This window comes from Ptychodera flava, chromosome 6 (assembly GCF_041260155.1).
Source record: "Ptychodera flava strain L36383 chromosome 6, AS_Pfla_20210202, whole genome shotgun sequence".
Classification (NCBI taxonomy): Eukaryota; Metazoa; Hemichordata; class Enteropneusta; family Ptychoderidae; genus Ptychodera; species Ptychodera flava.
This window is the reverse complement of record NC_091933.1, coordinates 15700215-15718257: the sequence shown is the minus strand read 5'-3', so window position 1 is coordinate 15718257 and position 18043 is coordinate 15700215. Positions and strand designations below refer to the sequence as shown.

The 18043-nt window shown below is 37.6% G+C and overlaps 1 protein-coding gene across 1 annotated transcript in view; it reads left to right on the top strand.

The window, feature by feature from the left end:
• LOC139134961 (peptide methionine sulfoxide reductase MsrB-like) overlaps positions 1 to 18043 on the top strand; it is a 69624-nt gene that overhangs the window by 38384 nt on the left and 13197 nt on the right. Inside the window, exons 6-7 of the mRNA XM_070702078.1 lie at positions 1220 to 1291; positions 2639 to 2689. Coding sequence (XP_070558179.1) covers positions 1220 to 1291; positions 2639 to 2689 — 123 coding nt within the window. The remainder of the gene's footprint in view (positions 1 to 1219; positions 1292 to 2638; positions 2690 to 18043) is intronic.

Sequence of the window (18043 nt, the reverse complement as noted above, 5' to 3'; positions counted from 1 at the left end):
ACAGAATTTATACAAAAATTTGTTAAAACTATTTTTATTGGTCGCTTGGTTGCCGGTGCTGAGTGTAATCCAATCTCTGATCACGTAACAAAGTGGCGTACGGCATATTTTTCTGACGCCAGAATGTCTACTGTAGGCGTTACGAAGGCGTGGTTACCGATGGGCGGTCCAAAGCTTTATCAATGAAGAAAGTTGTCACAGTGACAAATTGATGAGCTATCATTACGAACGATCTAATTTGCGTGAAAATAAATGGTGTCGGACGTAATTTATATGTATCGGGATAACTTCCGACTTCGGGATTAATCCGGTAAGTCGAAGACAGACACGAAGCAACATCTATGTTCGCCTAGTGCTGAAAAAATGAAAAAAGAGGCCCAGTTTTTTTCGTAAAAGCTATCAGAGGGCCGAAGTTCAAGCTCGCGAAGACAATCAATGTTGGCTTTTGCTATCCAGCGGTTAAAATCAAAGGTTTTATAGGCAGGAGGTAAGGAGTATTATCGATGCGCGGGCGTCGATGTCACTTCTGCGCAAAATTAGCCAATCAGAGACAAGAAATTGAGAAAGTGGGCCGTCAGATCAATCACGTGATGTCAATATAGTCTTTGTACGTATCTTGCATTGTTTTTATTTTGACAGACTGACTGAATGTGTTGTACTGGTACACCCTACGAAAGTATACGGTTCTGTCCACCCACGGTGTATTTGTTGGAATTTTCGCTCCATTTACGCACAAAATTCAAAGACGACTAAGAAAAAAATTATTGCAGACTGCTTCGACACTCGCGACGGGCGTCATCGACTTCAAGTCATTGATTTCGTGCAAAAGCTGTCCGGGAGCGCTGCGCAGTTTTCCTTGGTGGTAACTGCTAATCGAAGTGACTGTGCCGGTACGCTGCAGTAGGTCTCCAAAAGCCCGGACGTGCATCCAGCCTGTTCCTGTGACAGTCACGATGAGTGATCAGAAAGAGACAGTTACTGAACAGCAAGATGCTCCTCCACCGAAAAAGGGTCGTGGACGGCCGAGGAAGAACCCTCCGACCAAAGTGTGTACCGTCCCTGCATAACTTACTGAAGTTACTTATCGAGTTCTAGCATAATTACCAGACCGCTCGTGTTTGCGAGTTTAGTCGAGAGATTCTAACCTACTCTGGCCAGCTGATCGGCTATTGCATAACACCCCTCGCTAACTCCTGACTTCTGTACCGTTTTTTAACAGCCATCAGATGAACCAGTTGTCAAACGACCCAGAGGCAGACCGCTAGGAAGCAAGAATAAGAATAAGAAACAGGTAATTCCGATGATATGGTCGCTTCATAGATCTGGTAGAGGAATGAATCGTCATTCCGTTTGTTGCAGACGCCATACTTTAGGCGGGCTTTACTACTGGCTCACACTCAACTGCTCCAGCAGTGACAGCCATCATTCAGTTTCTTTTGCCTTTTAAATACAACACTGTCGTTGCGCTGTTCACATATGAAGAAAATTGACACTTTGGAATGATGTAAGTGGAGAATTGCGATTGCCAAAGTGCGTAATGATTTTAAAATAATAATAGTTTGTTAGTGGACAAGCGGTTGGGAATTCGGAGAAGACGTTCCATTTTGACATTTCTGTCGGAAGAAGGAGAGGGTTTGCACACGAAGTCTTGCTCGCTGTAGTCTTCTCAGATTGCGAAATTCATAACCAAGCATGTGATGTAATGCTTAATTTTATATTTTTATTCACTGTCAATTCTTTGCGTGGTTTTCTAGGCCCGGTACTTTCTTTCCTCCCATTGCGATTGTCCCAGGCTGCGTGCGACAAAGTCGCAAATCTTTTCGGAAATCGTAATTCCAACTTCGTAGTGTTCAAATTATCTACAACTGCCAACGTTCTTCTGATTTAGGGAATGTAAAACTCACGCTTTGTCCATTTTATTAAAAAATGCCTCTGAAATGCGTGTAGTTTTTATCCTCCGGTACTGTAATTTAGATTAAGAGAGTCACGTTTTCTCCAAATAGCGATGCCAAACCCTACACTTCAGATCTACGTTGAAATCTGTGCAAATCGGGAGATGGGGTTCCCGCTATTATAATACCGAATTGACTTTATTTTACAACCGAATTTTAATATGATTCTTGTTTTCCTCTCGTAAGAGTAATTTGATGAGTCAGCTATTGTAACTGCCTTTGTATACCCAGTTCCCCGCTCGCTGCCGACCCGGATTTTACATGTGTAAATTACTGAGGGGAGAGAGTAGCCGTAGTAGGGAGGGGGCCGGGCCAAGGGAACTCGGCTCCGATGATGAGGAATCCAGTGCGGTCACGATTTAGGAAAATGAGATCGAGTATGGAATTATTTCGAAGTAAGATGCACGCGATTTTTCTGTAGTGTTTATCGACCGTTTGGAAATAACACATTGTAGTGCGATACAACAGATATGCTGCCCCAGAAATGCCGAAGGATTGCCCGGAAAAAGTACCGTAGTTGAAGAATTAGGCCTGGAGAGGGACGGGTGAAGTAAATGCTTCAAACAAGGTTTTTAACCCATAGGGATTCACAAACTCCACGGGCTTTTGCAGGAGAAAATGCTTTAGATTTACCATGTTTCGGTTAAATAAAGTTAAAAGTGACCATTCCATTGGACAATTTTCAGAAAGAAAAGCCGACTGGTCCTAAACGTCCCAGGGGTCGACCACGAAAATGGGTAAGTGATATTAAAGACATTTCTGAAATGTATTTCCTTATTAAAGTGCTTTGCGGCTCTGGGTACATATATGCCTGTGATTTTTTTCGGTCATGGAAGATATAACTGTGGTGTTAATATTCTCACGATTCTATTTTCATGAAATGTTGTTGTGATGAATGAAAAAGAAATGATTTTGTAACACAGAACGGTTCTATGTTGAAATATTCGTTGTTTGTTTCTGTGTCATAGCAAGGCTTCAATAACTATTCCTTTTGTAAAAACAATGTGTATGAATGATTCTGAAGCCACTGTCCTTCTGTTAACACAGTTTTCCAGAGTGGTTGGAAAACATCCCAATTTGCCCAATTTACATAAATGAATAAGGAATATAGAATATTACGAGAGAGCAAGCAGGCATTCATTAAATCAAGAGTGAGTTAAAACCAAATCTACATGCTATCACATCAAGTAATGTGTGTTAATTATTGAGTGTTTGAGGTTGACGGTGGTTTACATTTGTATAAAATGATTGGGATGTTTTTCACAAGCAGAGATGTACACCAATACAGCTGGCATAATTAGTTACCAGTATCAGTGGGCACTGGTGTCTTGCAGCAAAATTTAAAAGGGGAACTGCGATGCGGCAAGAGTTTCAAAGTACCACACGATCTGCTGATACAGCTTGCCTTGGGGCTCAGGTGCAAGCGATAATTAACAAAATTGATGAAGATTAAATGAGATGGCTTAACAAAGAGAAATCAATGCAGCCAATTTGGACAGCGTAAACAAGTGCTGTGATTACAAACAATGCCATTTCCCTGTGAAATTAAATGCATCCACACCTTTACCATTTTGCCTTGCAGCAGCTTTGAAATACAAAAATCAAAGGATGGTGTTCAGAATATTAGCCGTGTATTTGTCCATTTGTTATGGCTTTGCAAAGGTTTTTCTAAAGCTAGAGTTGTTGTTCAAGTGGACTTTCGTAAAAGCTCATAAAAAACTTTCAACATCTTACTGTATTTGAACTACTCAATAATGGTAATTCACGTGTCCAATGTAATAATTGATGTAAGATGTGTGAAAGCATCAGAGGGCAGAATATTGCCACTGTTCCAACAGTATTGTATGTGGAAAGAGAAGTTTTCCAGGGACAGTTGCTGATGTATTGCAAAATTAAGGAAACCTGGCCCGGGAAACTGAAATTGGCAGCGTTTCTGGGGTGTTCAGTGTCATTCATGTCTTTTGCCATGTAATAATGTTTGAATACTCACTTCAACCAGTGAACCATTCTTTTTGTAATGGTCAGTGACATCACTTCATGTAACAAATTGATCAGCTGATGAATTCACTTTAGCAACAGCAGATAACTGCCTAATCAATATACCGTTTCAATCTCTGAGTACCTAAAGAACTCTAAGGACAGTCCCCATGCATATACCTTTTGATTTATCATGCCTAGATCAAGACAAAGTTTGTGCAACAAACATGCTTGTGTAAGTTCTTGCTTCTAGCTGCTCATTACCTGGTTGGGATGTAAGGTTGCCCAAGTATGCCTTAAGGCATGGACAGTTCATTCATGTTCTCAAATGAGGTGCACACTTGTTTTCAATTATATAGCACACTAACTATCACAGCTAGGATGATAGTGTACCAAGTTTGGAGTACAAATAAATGTTATAACAAAAGAAAGCCCACAAGTTCATTCCAGCCATATGTGGTTTGTTAGTCATTCTACTAATTTAGGGTAGGGTGTGCCATATCATGTGTCTTGTAGCTTTCGTTTTGATCAAGATATACAAGGAAATCTTTTGCCATGCGAGAGTGAATAATGAAAATGAAAGTAAAGCAACAATATTTTAAGAGAACCAAACCTCTTTGAGTGCACAGATAGACATCTCTGTACAACAGACTTTCACTGATGATTCAAATTGATACTGTTTTGGAATACGATCAAATTTGGCTGACTTGGACTCATTCGTTATCATTAAATCCTTTAAGGTTCTGTAAATTGAAATTTGGATATGAAAAAAGTATTTCCAAGTGGAGTCTTGAAGAATGTTTGTTTTGGTTTGCAGACCTGTTTTGTTTTTCAGGTGGAGTCCGTGAATAAGACTTGATCGGTTTAATTTCTGAGCCTTGTACCTACGATTTTTCACCAAATTGCAAAAACTGAATTTGCATATGGCTAATTTGCATATTCATAAGGTATTTTTGTTCAAAACCAGTTGCAGTGTGTAATCATTTCCAGGGCAGTATTTGTGTTAGCATGTTTTTTTTTCTTTTCTTACAAAAAGTTTTGTTCTTTTCACGAAATATTGCCAGAATTTCTCTTTCCAAATTTCAAGGTATTGACTCTTGACTCTGATATTTTCACAAATTTGTCCCATGTGGCACGTGCTTGATGCACAGCAAAACCAAACTTTCAATGAAAAATGACACTTTAATAAAGTTTTTGTATTCTTTATTAATTCTGTGTAGTTATACAATGAAGCATGTTAACACATGCAAATACCAGTTTCAGAACCAAAATGAAATGGATGGCTGTATTTTGGAAGTTAAAAATCCCATGATTTGAAATGTGAGTGAAATCACTTTATCATAGAAAATGTGTAATTGTAAGGTAAATATTTTCTGCAATTCACATCTCTCGTATGGACCGAAGGAGCACCTTGATTATTATCTCACTGTTGATGCTTGAGGAAAAACAAAAAAGCCATGTACTAACAACATCTTTATCATGAAACTTTCAGAACAAATGAGAAATGGAAAGCAAGAAAGCATTTAAAAAGTTGTGAATTTGTCATGACTTTCAAATTTTGCAAATTTATTCCAGCAAATTGCAGTCATAGTGTCATCAGCGTGGCCTATCAGGTAGTGGTTTGTCCAGTGCATTTTGTAAGTCCCCACCAGATGAAGCCTGGAATGAGGACTTATCCATTAGGTTGCATCCGTCTATCTTTAGCCATATGGGTTGTGTCTGTCCATCTGATGCCATTTCTTGGACATGACTGGGCTACTTTTTTCGAACTTTTCATAAGGACAACACATTGTGACATAATTATGCATGGTGATTTGTTTTGACATCTGATTCAATATGGCCGCCAGGCAACCATTTTGTTGGAAGAGCTCTAAATTTACATATGTTCTGGCTGATGTCATTGAAAGTTGTCACAAAGACAGTACACTATGATTTATATATGGATTTTAAGTTGCTTTCCTACACAGTCCAGTATGGGTGATTGGTGACCATTTTGTGCTTCAAACCAGTGTTATGATTTTTTCATGTCTTGAGCCATTACTCAGACATACATGAACGAAATTAATTCAAGCATTGTACAAAGACAATACACTATGTATGACATAGACGTGCATGTCGATTTGTAACCTGATACCATTTAATATGTAGCAACAGGCAGTGTGTACAAAGGGCAAGGATGTAATAACACAATCTCATGCTGCCAGGCAGTCATTTTGGTGTGATCTACTAATGATCAGTCTTTACCACTGAGATAAGCTTGAACACATCCATTTCTTAGAAGATATAAGGACAATGTACAATGAAATGCACTGCCTGTCAATTTCCATTGTAATACTATCCAATGCTGATGCCAGGTGGCTATTTTGTTATGATTTTTTCCTATCATAGCCATTTCTTAGATGTGTCAGAACAGATTCCATTCAAACTTAGTACCAGGCCGTAGTACTTTGATTTTAATATAGGCATCAGTTTGTGTCATTCTCTGATGGTTGCACCAAATACAACCAAGAACTTTTACATCAAAACATATGTGTAAACAGCTCCGAAAACATTTGATCCAGTGGGGACTATGTTATCAATAGTGACTTGTTACTTTGTTTCTTTCACATCAAAAGTGTGTCAGGTACTGGATAGAAGGAAGTACATGTATCACCTTTATTACTCATATGAACTACCACCAGACTTTACTTCTATCAGGCAGTTAGCGGGTTTGATAGTTTTATAGTTTCACTTGGTATGTTTGAAGGACTCAAGGATTGCCAGTAACATCTTTGCAACAAGTCACAGAAAGTTACATCCTTTTGTTCAAATAACTCCTCATATGGAGAAATCAGCTGTGTTTGTATGTAATTCCAGACTTCAAAATTAAAGGGACAAAGTCAGCCACTTTTCATGAACTTTGTTTGATACGAGATACTACTTATATTGTTTGACATGTTGAAAGATACTGAATAAATGGGTGACCATGCATATATTCGACCCCGGTTTTAGACAAATGAAACCATCGCGAAAATGAATTAATGGTCGTGATCATTAATTCATTTTCGCGATGGTTATATGATTGTATCTCAAACGGGGGTCGAATATGTGCATGGTCACCCATTTATTCAGTATCTTTCAATATGTCAAACAAGATAAGTAGTATCTCGTATCAAACAAAATTCATGAAAAAATGGCTGACTTTGTCCCTTTAAGAGGTATAGTTAAATGCAGTTTGATGAAAACTTGTCGTCATTCATGTAACATGCCATCTTTCATTCAATTGAAATACACTTGCAGCCAAGATTACAATAAGCAATATTTATGTTATCAGTCCATAATTTGCTGCTGACATCTTGACCTAGATTGACACCTTAGTTTTATTTTATTTTCACTTCTTTTGCTACTATTTCTTGCATTTTCACTTCTTTTGCTACTATTTCTTGCGTTAGAATGGTGCTTTGAAACAAAAATTACGGCTTGGAGGTGTTTGCATAATGTGTCGCAAACTGATGTGAACGTAGGCCATGGTTTGAGCCATCGTTCTTTATTGACGTTGGTTGGGATCTTTGAAACAAGGTCACCTGCCAAAGGCAAGGCAACTTTACCAAAGAAACGAACCACTGAATGCAGTTGCATGTGTATTTGTACAAGTTACTGTGATTTGCCCCAATATTTGTTATAACAAAACTATTCTCATGTACAGAGAAGTAAATGCGTAAAAGGGGGTTCAAGCTTTTGCCTAGCTCGTCCTATTACCTAACCTGACAAAGCTAGAGGTTCATGTGTTATACTGACCATAATTGCAGAAATCAATGTTTCATTTATAGATGAGGCCTACTGCTAAATCTGTGATCAATAAGACACTGTAAAGGTGAAAATTAACTTTTACCGTACATGCACAGTTCAAGTAATGCACCAATCATTGCCTCATATATACCAGTGGATACATCATGAACACTGCTGAAACTCGCTGTACCTAGGCAGGTACATTTTACTTAAATATTTGATAAAAATTTCCAAAAAACTGTCTACAGGTGAATGAGTAAAGGAAGAATCTGATAAGCCAGCTATAGAATTACGTCTTCCTCAAAAGTGAATACAAATGCACATAGCATTGGCCCTTTCCTCTTCAAGCTTGAGTCACAATTATTTACTTGTGCTTTCATGATTATATAGCAGTGATGCATCTAAAAGACATTTTCATCCACACGACCAAATTTACTGGTTGTGTTGCCTAAATAGATAAGGCGTGTAATCAGCACTGACATGAAGTGGATCAACTAGGAAATTCAATGACACATGGACATGTGAAGGGTTACCAAAGTTCATTTTGAACTTCAATGTCCATTTGCTTCATGACTTCTGTGCTTGTTCAACTAATGCACTGTGTACATTAGATGAGGTTGTCAGTTGATCTTGGCCTTGTTTGTGTGTAGTGGGATTTACTGAAATGACATGGATTCAATCACAAATCAATGGATGCCATGGACAATTTGAACAATGAATGAAGAAAAATTGATGCCAGTACCTGGATTGGACAGCAAGAGATCCATACCACAAGCAGGTTTGAATAGTTGTGTGTCTTTGCTAGCTCCCTGAGTTGGCTGCATCCAACTTAAAGAGTAATTTCCTGAGAGTTGTGGTCCAGTACAGTGCATTGCAGTATTGTTACTCCATATTGCACTTTTTGTGCATCATTGGTATATGAATAGGTATGTTTGATACTCCTCTGTTGGTATCTCTGTAGTAGGGCAGCATGCTGCTTTGGTTGGAGTAAAGGGTTTTTGAGAATTTTCGTATTCGTTGGTGTTAAATGTATCATCAACTGTCAATTTTGTATCAGCGAAATATTATTTTGGGCTACATCACCGTTGAGATTGAATAATCACATAGTTGACATTAAACTGAAGTTGCTAACTAAGGGACCGTCTCAAATTGTCGCATAAGTTCAAAAAGCGAAATTCGTTCGTTTACTGGGGGAAGGGGTTAGACCTCCATTTTTAAAATTTTTTTATTGGTTTGACCTCCATTGAATTAGTGAACTTCACTTTCGCACTTTTGTTTTGTGATCACTAGTTCTCTACATTTTGTGTGAAAATAAACAAAAACTGCACACTTGTACCAGTAAATTTTGGTGTAACTGTTTCTACCTGGTTCATGTCATGGTTACTATTCAAATTTGATCAATTACTTGACCATGTAATGTGGTCAGGGGATACATATTCTTCAGAAGTTATATCAAAATGCTACATTGTAGTCTCAGGTAGACATCAACATTTCGCACTTTTGACCTTTCGTATAGGGAAGGGGGGGGGGGTTTGATCTAAAAGAAGGAATTTTGTTTCTTGAACTTATGCGACAATCTGAGACGGTCCCTTGTACAAGTTGATAACATGTTATTTGCTCCATTTAATAGTCCATATTTTTGCAGCTGATGATAACTTGCTTACTTCATTTCTGTGTGTTTACGTGTGTTTTATTGGTTTCTTTTGTTATGGAGAGGGGTTTTAAAGCTCTATCAGCTGCAACTCGATGTATTTTGAGTATTTAATTTTGTTTGTAAACTACAATTTCTTATTCTTCTCTGATATCATATTGAAATGCCTTGAGGTCAACTTTACCAAAACAGCCTGTATGTATGCCATGTCCGATTTTATTATTGGTAACTGAGTTCTAGTCCAGACTAGAATTTACTTTTCAGGAATAAGTTTGCATATGTGGCACAATGTGTAATGTTTACACACTTTATCTTTAAATATACTTCAGGGAGATAAATAAAAACTTTAACTTGTTCTGCAGAAAAAGATACTGAAAAAATTGTCAAAAAATTTACAGCTACAAGTATTGTCGCTTTGATGTACATAGTTGACCATGATAAACTTTTTTACACAGATAACAAAAGTTTTAGAATCTGTCACTCGTATACATTTCCATGTACCATTGGATATCATGTCTTTTCTCTGTTTGTAAGTGGTAAGTCTCTTTTATCATAGAACAGGTATTTAAGAAGGAGATATTGTAGCTATGAGTGTGACCTTACCATATTTAGCTGATCTTTATGAAATCTTCATCAGCTGTAACTTTTGACGTATTTTCCATTATTTTCCATCTGCAGTTCCTTGTTCTTCTCCCAAAATCATGTCAACATGTTTTATTTTCAACTCGTTCACACAGTTGTATCTTGTCAAATGTTTTGTAATTTTTGTCTGCTGAATTCATTTTTCATTTCTGTTCAATTTATTTGTCATATAATGACATTGAAAATTGTAAACAATGCATTGTGTTTTGCAGAGGCAGTTGCATTGTGACATACTTTCGGCAGAGGAAAAAGAAATTCTTATTTATGAACAAACATACTGTGAAAATCATGGAGGTTACAGCTTTTGTTCCTGTAATAATTTAGACATTGTTAAAGAGATACATAATCCTGCTACTCATATCAGTTGAAGCTGTGAATGAAGCAGTCAACCAACTTGGAAAATTGTACTGAGGCGCAGAAACGTCAAATATTTAACATTGCCATAAGTAAGGAATGAGCAAATTTCCCTTGCTTTGGAGAGCCAACTTATTTGTCATTGACTGTGGAATTTGCCTCAGTAGCAGATATGTAAATACAAGTACAACTAATATAAAGCTAATTTGAGGAATGAAGGGGTTGGATCGTCAGTGTAGCTTGCGACCACCATCACACCGTACCATTGTATTGGCCCTGGACCACCACATTGGAAACGGATTTACTCAGTCATGCATAGGCAGAAAAACTAAGAGGGTTTAACGGCACTGTAATATGATTAACACAGCAGGTTAAAAACTAGAAGTGATCTTTCAGCAAACTCTGTCAGCAAAATGAAGGTAAAAACCTGGAACAGGCAGTATGTATGGAAGAACTTCCATTCTCATTATATCAGGTCTTGTTTAATCCAAATTCTGGGTGTCTTTTATTTGAAGATAAAAATAGTTTTAAGTTGGAAGTTAGCCACCCTGCCCCGTAAGAGTTCAGTGACATTAACACTGTCAGATTATCGGACAGCAGAAATTTTACCAAAGATCCCAAACCTTTCACCCGTGTGGCCCGACCTTTTTTAAACCACTGTAATGTTTATACGTAATTATATTATTATAATGTACATGCATTAAAATACTTATGAATGGCATTAACCTTTTAACATCTTATTTATATCAATATCTTCTTAACATGCCTTCTCTACCCTAGACTTACATTTTGCACATGTGGTGCAATGGTGATAAAAGTTCAGTGGAGTTCGATAGGCTTCTTGGAATATTGCCGAGGAAGTTTCAACACGTTTATCATACAGCCATAATATTTTCAAAATGTCACGATGTTTACTCCAACATTATTAACACAGAATTGATGTGGATAGCTGTTTTCATATCATACAAAATTTAATTTCCCCATGTTTGTAGCCTCTGGCTGACATTAAAGCACATTATTTGTCCAATATTTGTGGTCAATCACTACTTTGTCAGTGAACTGTATTGCCAGTTTTCGCGTACTACAAATGGTAAAGTTGTACAGTATTGGAGTACGTAATGATTTAGTTACTGTTGATGTAAGTTGCTTTCTGCTTGAAGTTCTATTCAGTATTTACTGCCATCATTTTTCACCCCTAAACATGATTTTTCCAAGAACTTTACAATAGAGCTTGATTCACAAGGCATTTCCGGCGCGCAGTATAAGGATCGAAAGTACAAAGTTCAATAGACAGATCTCAGAAATTTGCCGGGTGACTCTGTTACTTGGAGGATCGATGTATGTAAAGACAAACACTGTGCTGATGTCACCATAGAGCTTTGTGTTACTGCAGGAATTCAGAATTTGCAAATCTCCAGTGCACACATAGCACAAATTTAATTTTAACAAACGAAACTTTTTCAAAAGAAAAGAATTTAAGAAGCATAACAAGAGTGTGAACCTAGTGACTCTTTTCACTCAGAGTTATTTCACGGGGTGGACTTGTGATACACTTTTGTACGTGGGAAAAAGTGAGAGAGATAACACAAGGAGTGTGCTTTATCCCTGTGATTTTAATTAGCACATTACTGTGCCTATCCTTGAGAATGTTGTTACAAAGTAGTTTGAACTGGGAAATTGTAGTAATTGCAACCAATCACTCCTGCCGTATCAAATGGTTGATGCCTCACTGGGGATATAGTATCCATTGGAGAAACAAAATACCATAATATGCAGTATTAAAAATATGTATCACTTCCGAGGTCTGCCTGTGGCAAATTTACATGGCATTCTTTCTGTCTGTCCATTTCTGAAAATCCAGCCTTTCATAGGTAGTCTGGATGGCAAGTCCTGGTACAGCTTCCCTTGCAAATGAATTATACATCAGTGACTGCCCCATTGTTGAAAGAGACCACACTTTCTCTAAGAAGTATAGCACATTTGAAAAGAGTCAACACAAATAGCTGAATTCCTGTCATGTACTTATGTGCATATCATTAGCGTCCTAATTAGGCTAATCCTGCAGCTAAACAAAAGCAAGATGTGATTCCTTGCGTCTATAGCTTTGTCACTGGCTAACAATAGTGCAGTGACTATCTCTTCCTCATCATGGAATATTATCAGTGTCTGGATCCCTACCAATGTCTGACTTTTGCTATACCCAATCACACCATGTGGGTTGACTCTCCAGTGTCCATGCTGAGACTTCACTGACCACAGTGAGACTAATAGGGTCTTAGCAACAAAATTGCATTTGTTCAGTAACATGGAAATGACAGTGGTGCACATTCCGTGGGATATCTCTGAATTACCTCCTGTATCCCAGCCATACCTTAGTCTCCCCCCTTGCTCTCCCATAATGTCACAGCACCTTTTCCTCCTTGCTCATCATTATTGATTTGAAGTCTAGAACATCTTTACTGTCAATCATCCCTGTGTTAACAAGTTTGCAAAAAGTGGAAAGGTGGAAAAGGCACATACAACTTGTAAAGCCATGGCTTTGTGATTCCGGCCATGATCTCTCTCCAGTCCGAAGAATTTCATTGTATGATGATTTATAAGCCAGAATGCATTGTTTCCCACTCCTATCCATTTTGCTCTTCTGCCCATGTGGCCTTTCAGGAATTTAAATGATCACTTACATTTTTTTTTTCTGCAGACTTCCAAGGATGTTAGCATTTCTCTATAACATATCATGCACAGTGTCCTTTTCCAGCATAGCATTTCATGTATATCGTCCAGAAAAGCACAAGCATATTTCCATGATATAAGGAAGTGTGAGATGATGTGAAATGGATAAAATGTGTTACTTGTTGTCAAACTTTGAATTCAGAATGAAGATGAAGAATGTGATATTCTTCTTTAATTTTAAAATACAATCCTTTTGAAAAAAATAAGGTTTTATGATGCTTTCATAGTAATGGTTAATTTTTTCAAGAGTAGTGAAAAGCTTGTCTACAGTAGAAATTGTAGTAACAGTATTACATTGTAGCTCCTGCGTTGTCAGAGAGCACAGATATCCATGTAGTCGCAATTACAGCCATTAGACACGGTTGCAATATATATCAGTACAGACCTTGGTTTGACTATAGGTATATATCCTGAAGAAACTTACTGATGATGCTGTCCATATCCTTGGACTTTGGTAATCACTGACAAATCTGATACCACCAAGTGTGGTAACTGCACTGTCTATGTACCACTGTAGCCAAGTGTGTGGCAATTTTTTTAGAGTGAGTGCATATCCACTGCCAACAACCTGTAGTGCTCTGTGTTCAAATTTGTATATGGTGTTCTACTGTATATGACATGAGTTCAAAGGGTGTTTCTAATTAAGGTGTATTTGTGACTTTATTAGATTCTGTACTGGTCACTTTATATATTGCACTGGCTAAACCGTGACCAAGTGTCTGATATTTGACAGTTATACTTCTGCATCCAAAAGATATTACGTACCCACTTGATTTGTTAATGTTAGGATGTGGTCTGACCAGTATTTTTGATAAACCTGTGCCAGTCTCTGACTTTACCAAGTGTGTATGTGGACAGTAGTAACCATCTAACCCTTTTTTGATTTTTATTGCATTATACATAGTATTGTAAGTGTTCTTTAATTAGATCACACTTTTGTGCCAATCTGTGATCTATGACCAGTCTATCATGCCAAACCTATATCCTAGGTTTAGAAAGTAGCAGTCACCGTGTTTGAAGGTAAACTTCCACCAATTCCAGCTACTAAAGTTATGTACCAACTGTGTGGTCGTCACTTTCAATCACTGTCTGTGGCAGAGTAACCAATGATACTAGATAGTTTTTGCATTCTTCTAATGTGTGTGGTAAATGGCTTAACTGCCATCATCTTGGTTGCCACACATGTGGTACAACCTTCATCTGCAGTAGGTGGGTGATTACTACCGTTTGTAAACCAATTAAAATTGGAAACAATTTTCTGCTACCGCCAACTTTACTTGGAACTTCACCTCAAAGTTTGTAGTGATTTCTCTTGGGGGAGAACTGCATTTCTAAAGGTTGTGATGATGCCAGTGGACTAGTAGGACACCCAACATGTCTTGTGACCTTTGTCTGCAACTTACAGAGTTGAGTATGTGGAAGTCCTGCCTACTTGAATAGGTACCAAATGAAAATGACAACTCCAATGGAATGTGATCGATCCAAGGTTTCTAGCTATAAATTCACTCAGTGATAGGTACTCACTCATTTATCCTCAAAAGTGCTGTAGTGGGAGTTCACTTACGTAGACATTATGCCTCACCTTCCAGTTGTTAACATTTTTTGCAAGAATATAGCAACTTCCCTTTTCAACAGTAAACCCAAAATTATTTTATTGTTTTGGTGTTACGCAGAGCAATGTTACAAATCCTGAAATGCATCATGAATCTATCCTCTCACAGTACCGTAGATCCACTAGGCATTTTAGGCCCAACTAACTGTAAGTTGGAATGGAAACATGTTTTTAGTTTCATAACTTGAAAGATTTAGTAAAACTTTTCTGCTTGTTTAGAACTTATTCTGGTGGATCATCTAAATTGAAAGCCACAAATTTTTCCAAAAAAATTAAGCATACTCAAGTTATTGCGTTGAGTTTCATGGCAAAACTCAATGTTATTCTGTAAACTTATTGTGCCCTCAGCTTTAGTGATGTAGTTAACCATGCTAAAACCTAATGTGTCTACATTTTGGTGCAATGATGGTTTATAATACCCAGTCCAGGACTTTGAAAATAGGGTGGACAATTCTATCTCCATGTTATATAGCGAATGTCGATCACCCTTACATCTTGTACTTATGTACTTTGCCTTCAGTGTCGGTGTACCTAACCTCTGCAGGCCTTTAAACTTCTTAAACCTGAACCAACACCAAGAAAATGTTAGGGTCATTCGTCAATATACTGCCTCCAGTGCATTGGACCCTGTCTATCTTTAGAGGGAATGGAGCTGTAGAACACAGCAGTTACATCCCATCATGTGTAATCAAAGTATTCCAAAAGAGTTCATTCCTGGACTGAATAACAAACCAGCCTAATGAACAAATTCACTTTTAAGTAGCATGCAGATGGTGCTAATTAGAAATGCAGTGGGTTTTCTTTCAGCAGTTTATTACCAGAATGACACAATGGCTTTAGCCTTGAGAGTCTGGATGCCCTTTGTTATTCCTGCCTCTCACCTGTTCTTATTCCTAATTAGCAGCCTTTTCCCTGTGATAATCCCTAAATTGCCAAGGCCATGCGGTGTCTTTATTGGCTATTTGTAAAGTGCCCAGACTTTTTCCCCTCACCAAGGTCACAGCTGACCACAACTCAATAAAAGCTATTTCCCCCCCAAGTCTCACCGCTTTTGATGTGCAACAACTGTTCTGCCAACATTTTACTCTTTAAAACACTCTTTGTGTTAACATTGTCAGTATTTTATCTCAGCTTTCTGTTCACATACATCTGTTCCTTTTTTTAACTTTTTTTAAGCTGGAGTATTAAAAGGAGGTGGAAAAGATTAGCTATCTGAAAGAGTTCACCAAAAAATAGTGATGTGAAAGTTTCATAGTGTCAGTGTGAATGTTGAAATAGGAACTGACATTTCTTTGGCCATCCATTTTGAATTTTCCTGTAAACTTTGCTAACACAGAAGTCTTGTTTTTAGTTCTGTTGTTTCAAAATTTTATTCAGTGTCTTCAGATAACTATATGAAAAATCATGTGCTGACAAATTACTTGCTAGTACACTTTGACTGTCATATATAATATGCATCCAGTATATGGATTACTAAATATTCATAGGCTAATTTTGAACTGTTTTTTAAGGGTGCCGAGCAGTTTGGACTGTGATGTCTTTGCTAGGTGACTGGGTGCCGTACATTGTGAGTTTGAATCCGACTGAAAATCGACTGAATTTTCTGAGAGTAGCAGAGTATTAACAGTGATTGGGTACGTTGCCATATCCCACTGACAACAAGAAAGTGAGTTGATAACTAAAACAACACATTTCATGGAAACATTCAGCTGATTAAAAATAAACATTGAGAGATAGATTGATCCACAGTACAAATCATCAACAAGACTCCTCGGTATTTACCTGCAGATATTTGAATTCTAATAATGTCTTCTAATGTACAGAATTAGCACATATTTGATTAGCCTTCAAATTATCGCCATGTAATGTTTAAATTGAAGTATGTTCTATAAAATGTAACAATGTTGAAAATTTAAATATAATTTCACGGATAATCAGGGTAGACTTTATAAATGTATATAACTTTAAATGTTTCACTTTGTGCAAGCTGGAATGACCAACTTGGGAAGTGGCTTTCTGGGAGGAGCTAAACCCTAATATGCAAATTTCTTTAATCATGTCAGCTCTACAGAATTGTTGTAATGACAGTGGGCAAAACGATGAAGTTGTTTTCCTATTTTTGTTCAAACTACTTGTAGATTTTGTTATGCAGTTTACAAAACCACTATTAACTTTCACAACATGTGGTGATCTCCTTTCACAATTATAATTTTCCAGATCATACAAAATGTGTAATAATAATACAAGCAGGAACCTAAAACTGCGTTCTCCAAATTCATGAAATGCCCTGTGATTTTCTGTACACAAAGAAGACACTGGCTGTCACATCTTGAAGCAAAGTCCACTTTTACAAAAATTTCATTATCAGTTAATTTGCACTATGTGATTTTACCCTTTTTAAATGAACGAACTGATGGCAGCATCGAGGACTTCACTGCACTGAGACCCCAAAGTGGCTGCTATTTCCAGTGAACCTCCAAGCACTGGTACTGTAATTAATTTATACTGCAACTTTCCTGAGTTTTGATAACACTTCCCCTAAACTGACTTTCTTCACTTGGCTCGATGTGTTGAAAAAGCTTATACGTAACTCTTTTAGTACAAACGATGCAGATTCACAAGCAAAGTGGAAATACAAGTGGATATGTAATTCATTTATTCACAAATAAACTGACAGATAATCACTGATTGGGTCATAGATATGCTACATAGTATGTGATTTGGTACTGGAATTAATAAAATTTGCAACTAAACCCCGCGCAGTTGTGGTCCAAATATTTCAGTACAGGCAAAACCAGACGTTGCTCATTCATTTTGGTCCAAGACTTTGTCACCATTGTCATGACAGACCATTCTTCTGAAACTTACTGGACAGATATTGACCAGGATTTAAGTATAGGATAAAGCCCGAGTACGAGGGCTCTTCTGGTATATAAAGTCCAACCCAACGATAAAATGTCGAGGCCGCAGGCCGAGACATTTTATTGTAGGGTTGGACTTTATATACCAGAAGAGCCCAAGTACGAGGGTTTTATCCGACTTAAAAACTGTCGCCCCTACCTGATATATTTTCGTTTTCAATGTGTTTACGTCAACCGTCCCCTTTGTCAATGTAACATGTTTAGGATATGAATTAAAACTTTTATTTGTGAAATAGCCTTCCAATGTAATGGAACATCCTATAATGCCCTAGGGCACATTAGTTTATGTTTGTACCACAGCAGATTTTGTGTTGCAGCTGGTTTCCGCTGTGTTACCAAATTTGAATATTGAAACGTACCAGATGTCTACAGAATATGACATGTTCACTTTTGATTGGACAGTATTTTACTACAGCGCTGTCATTCGTTTCTTGAA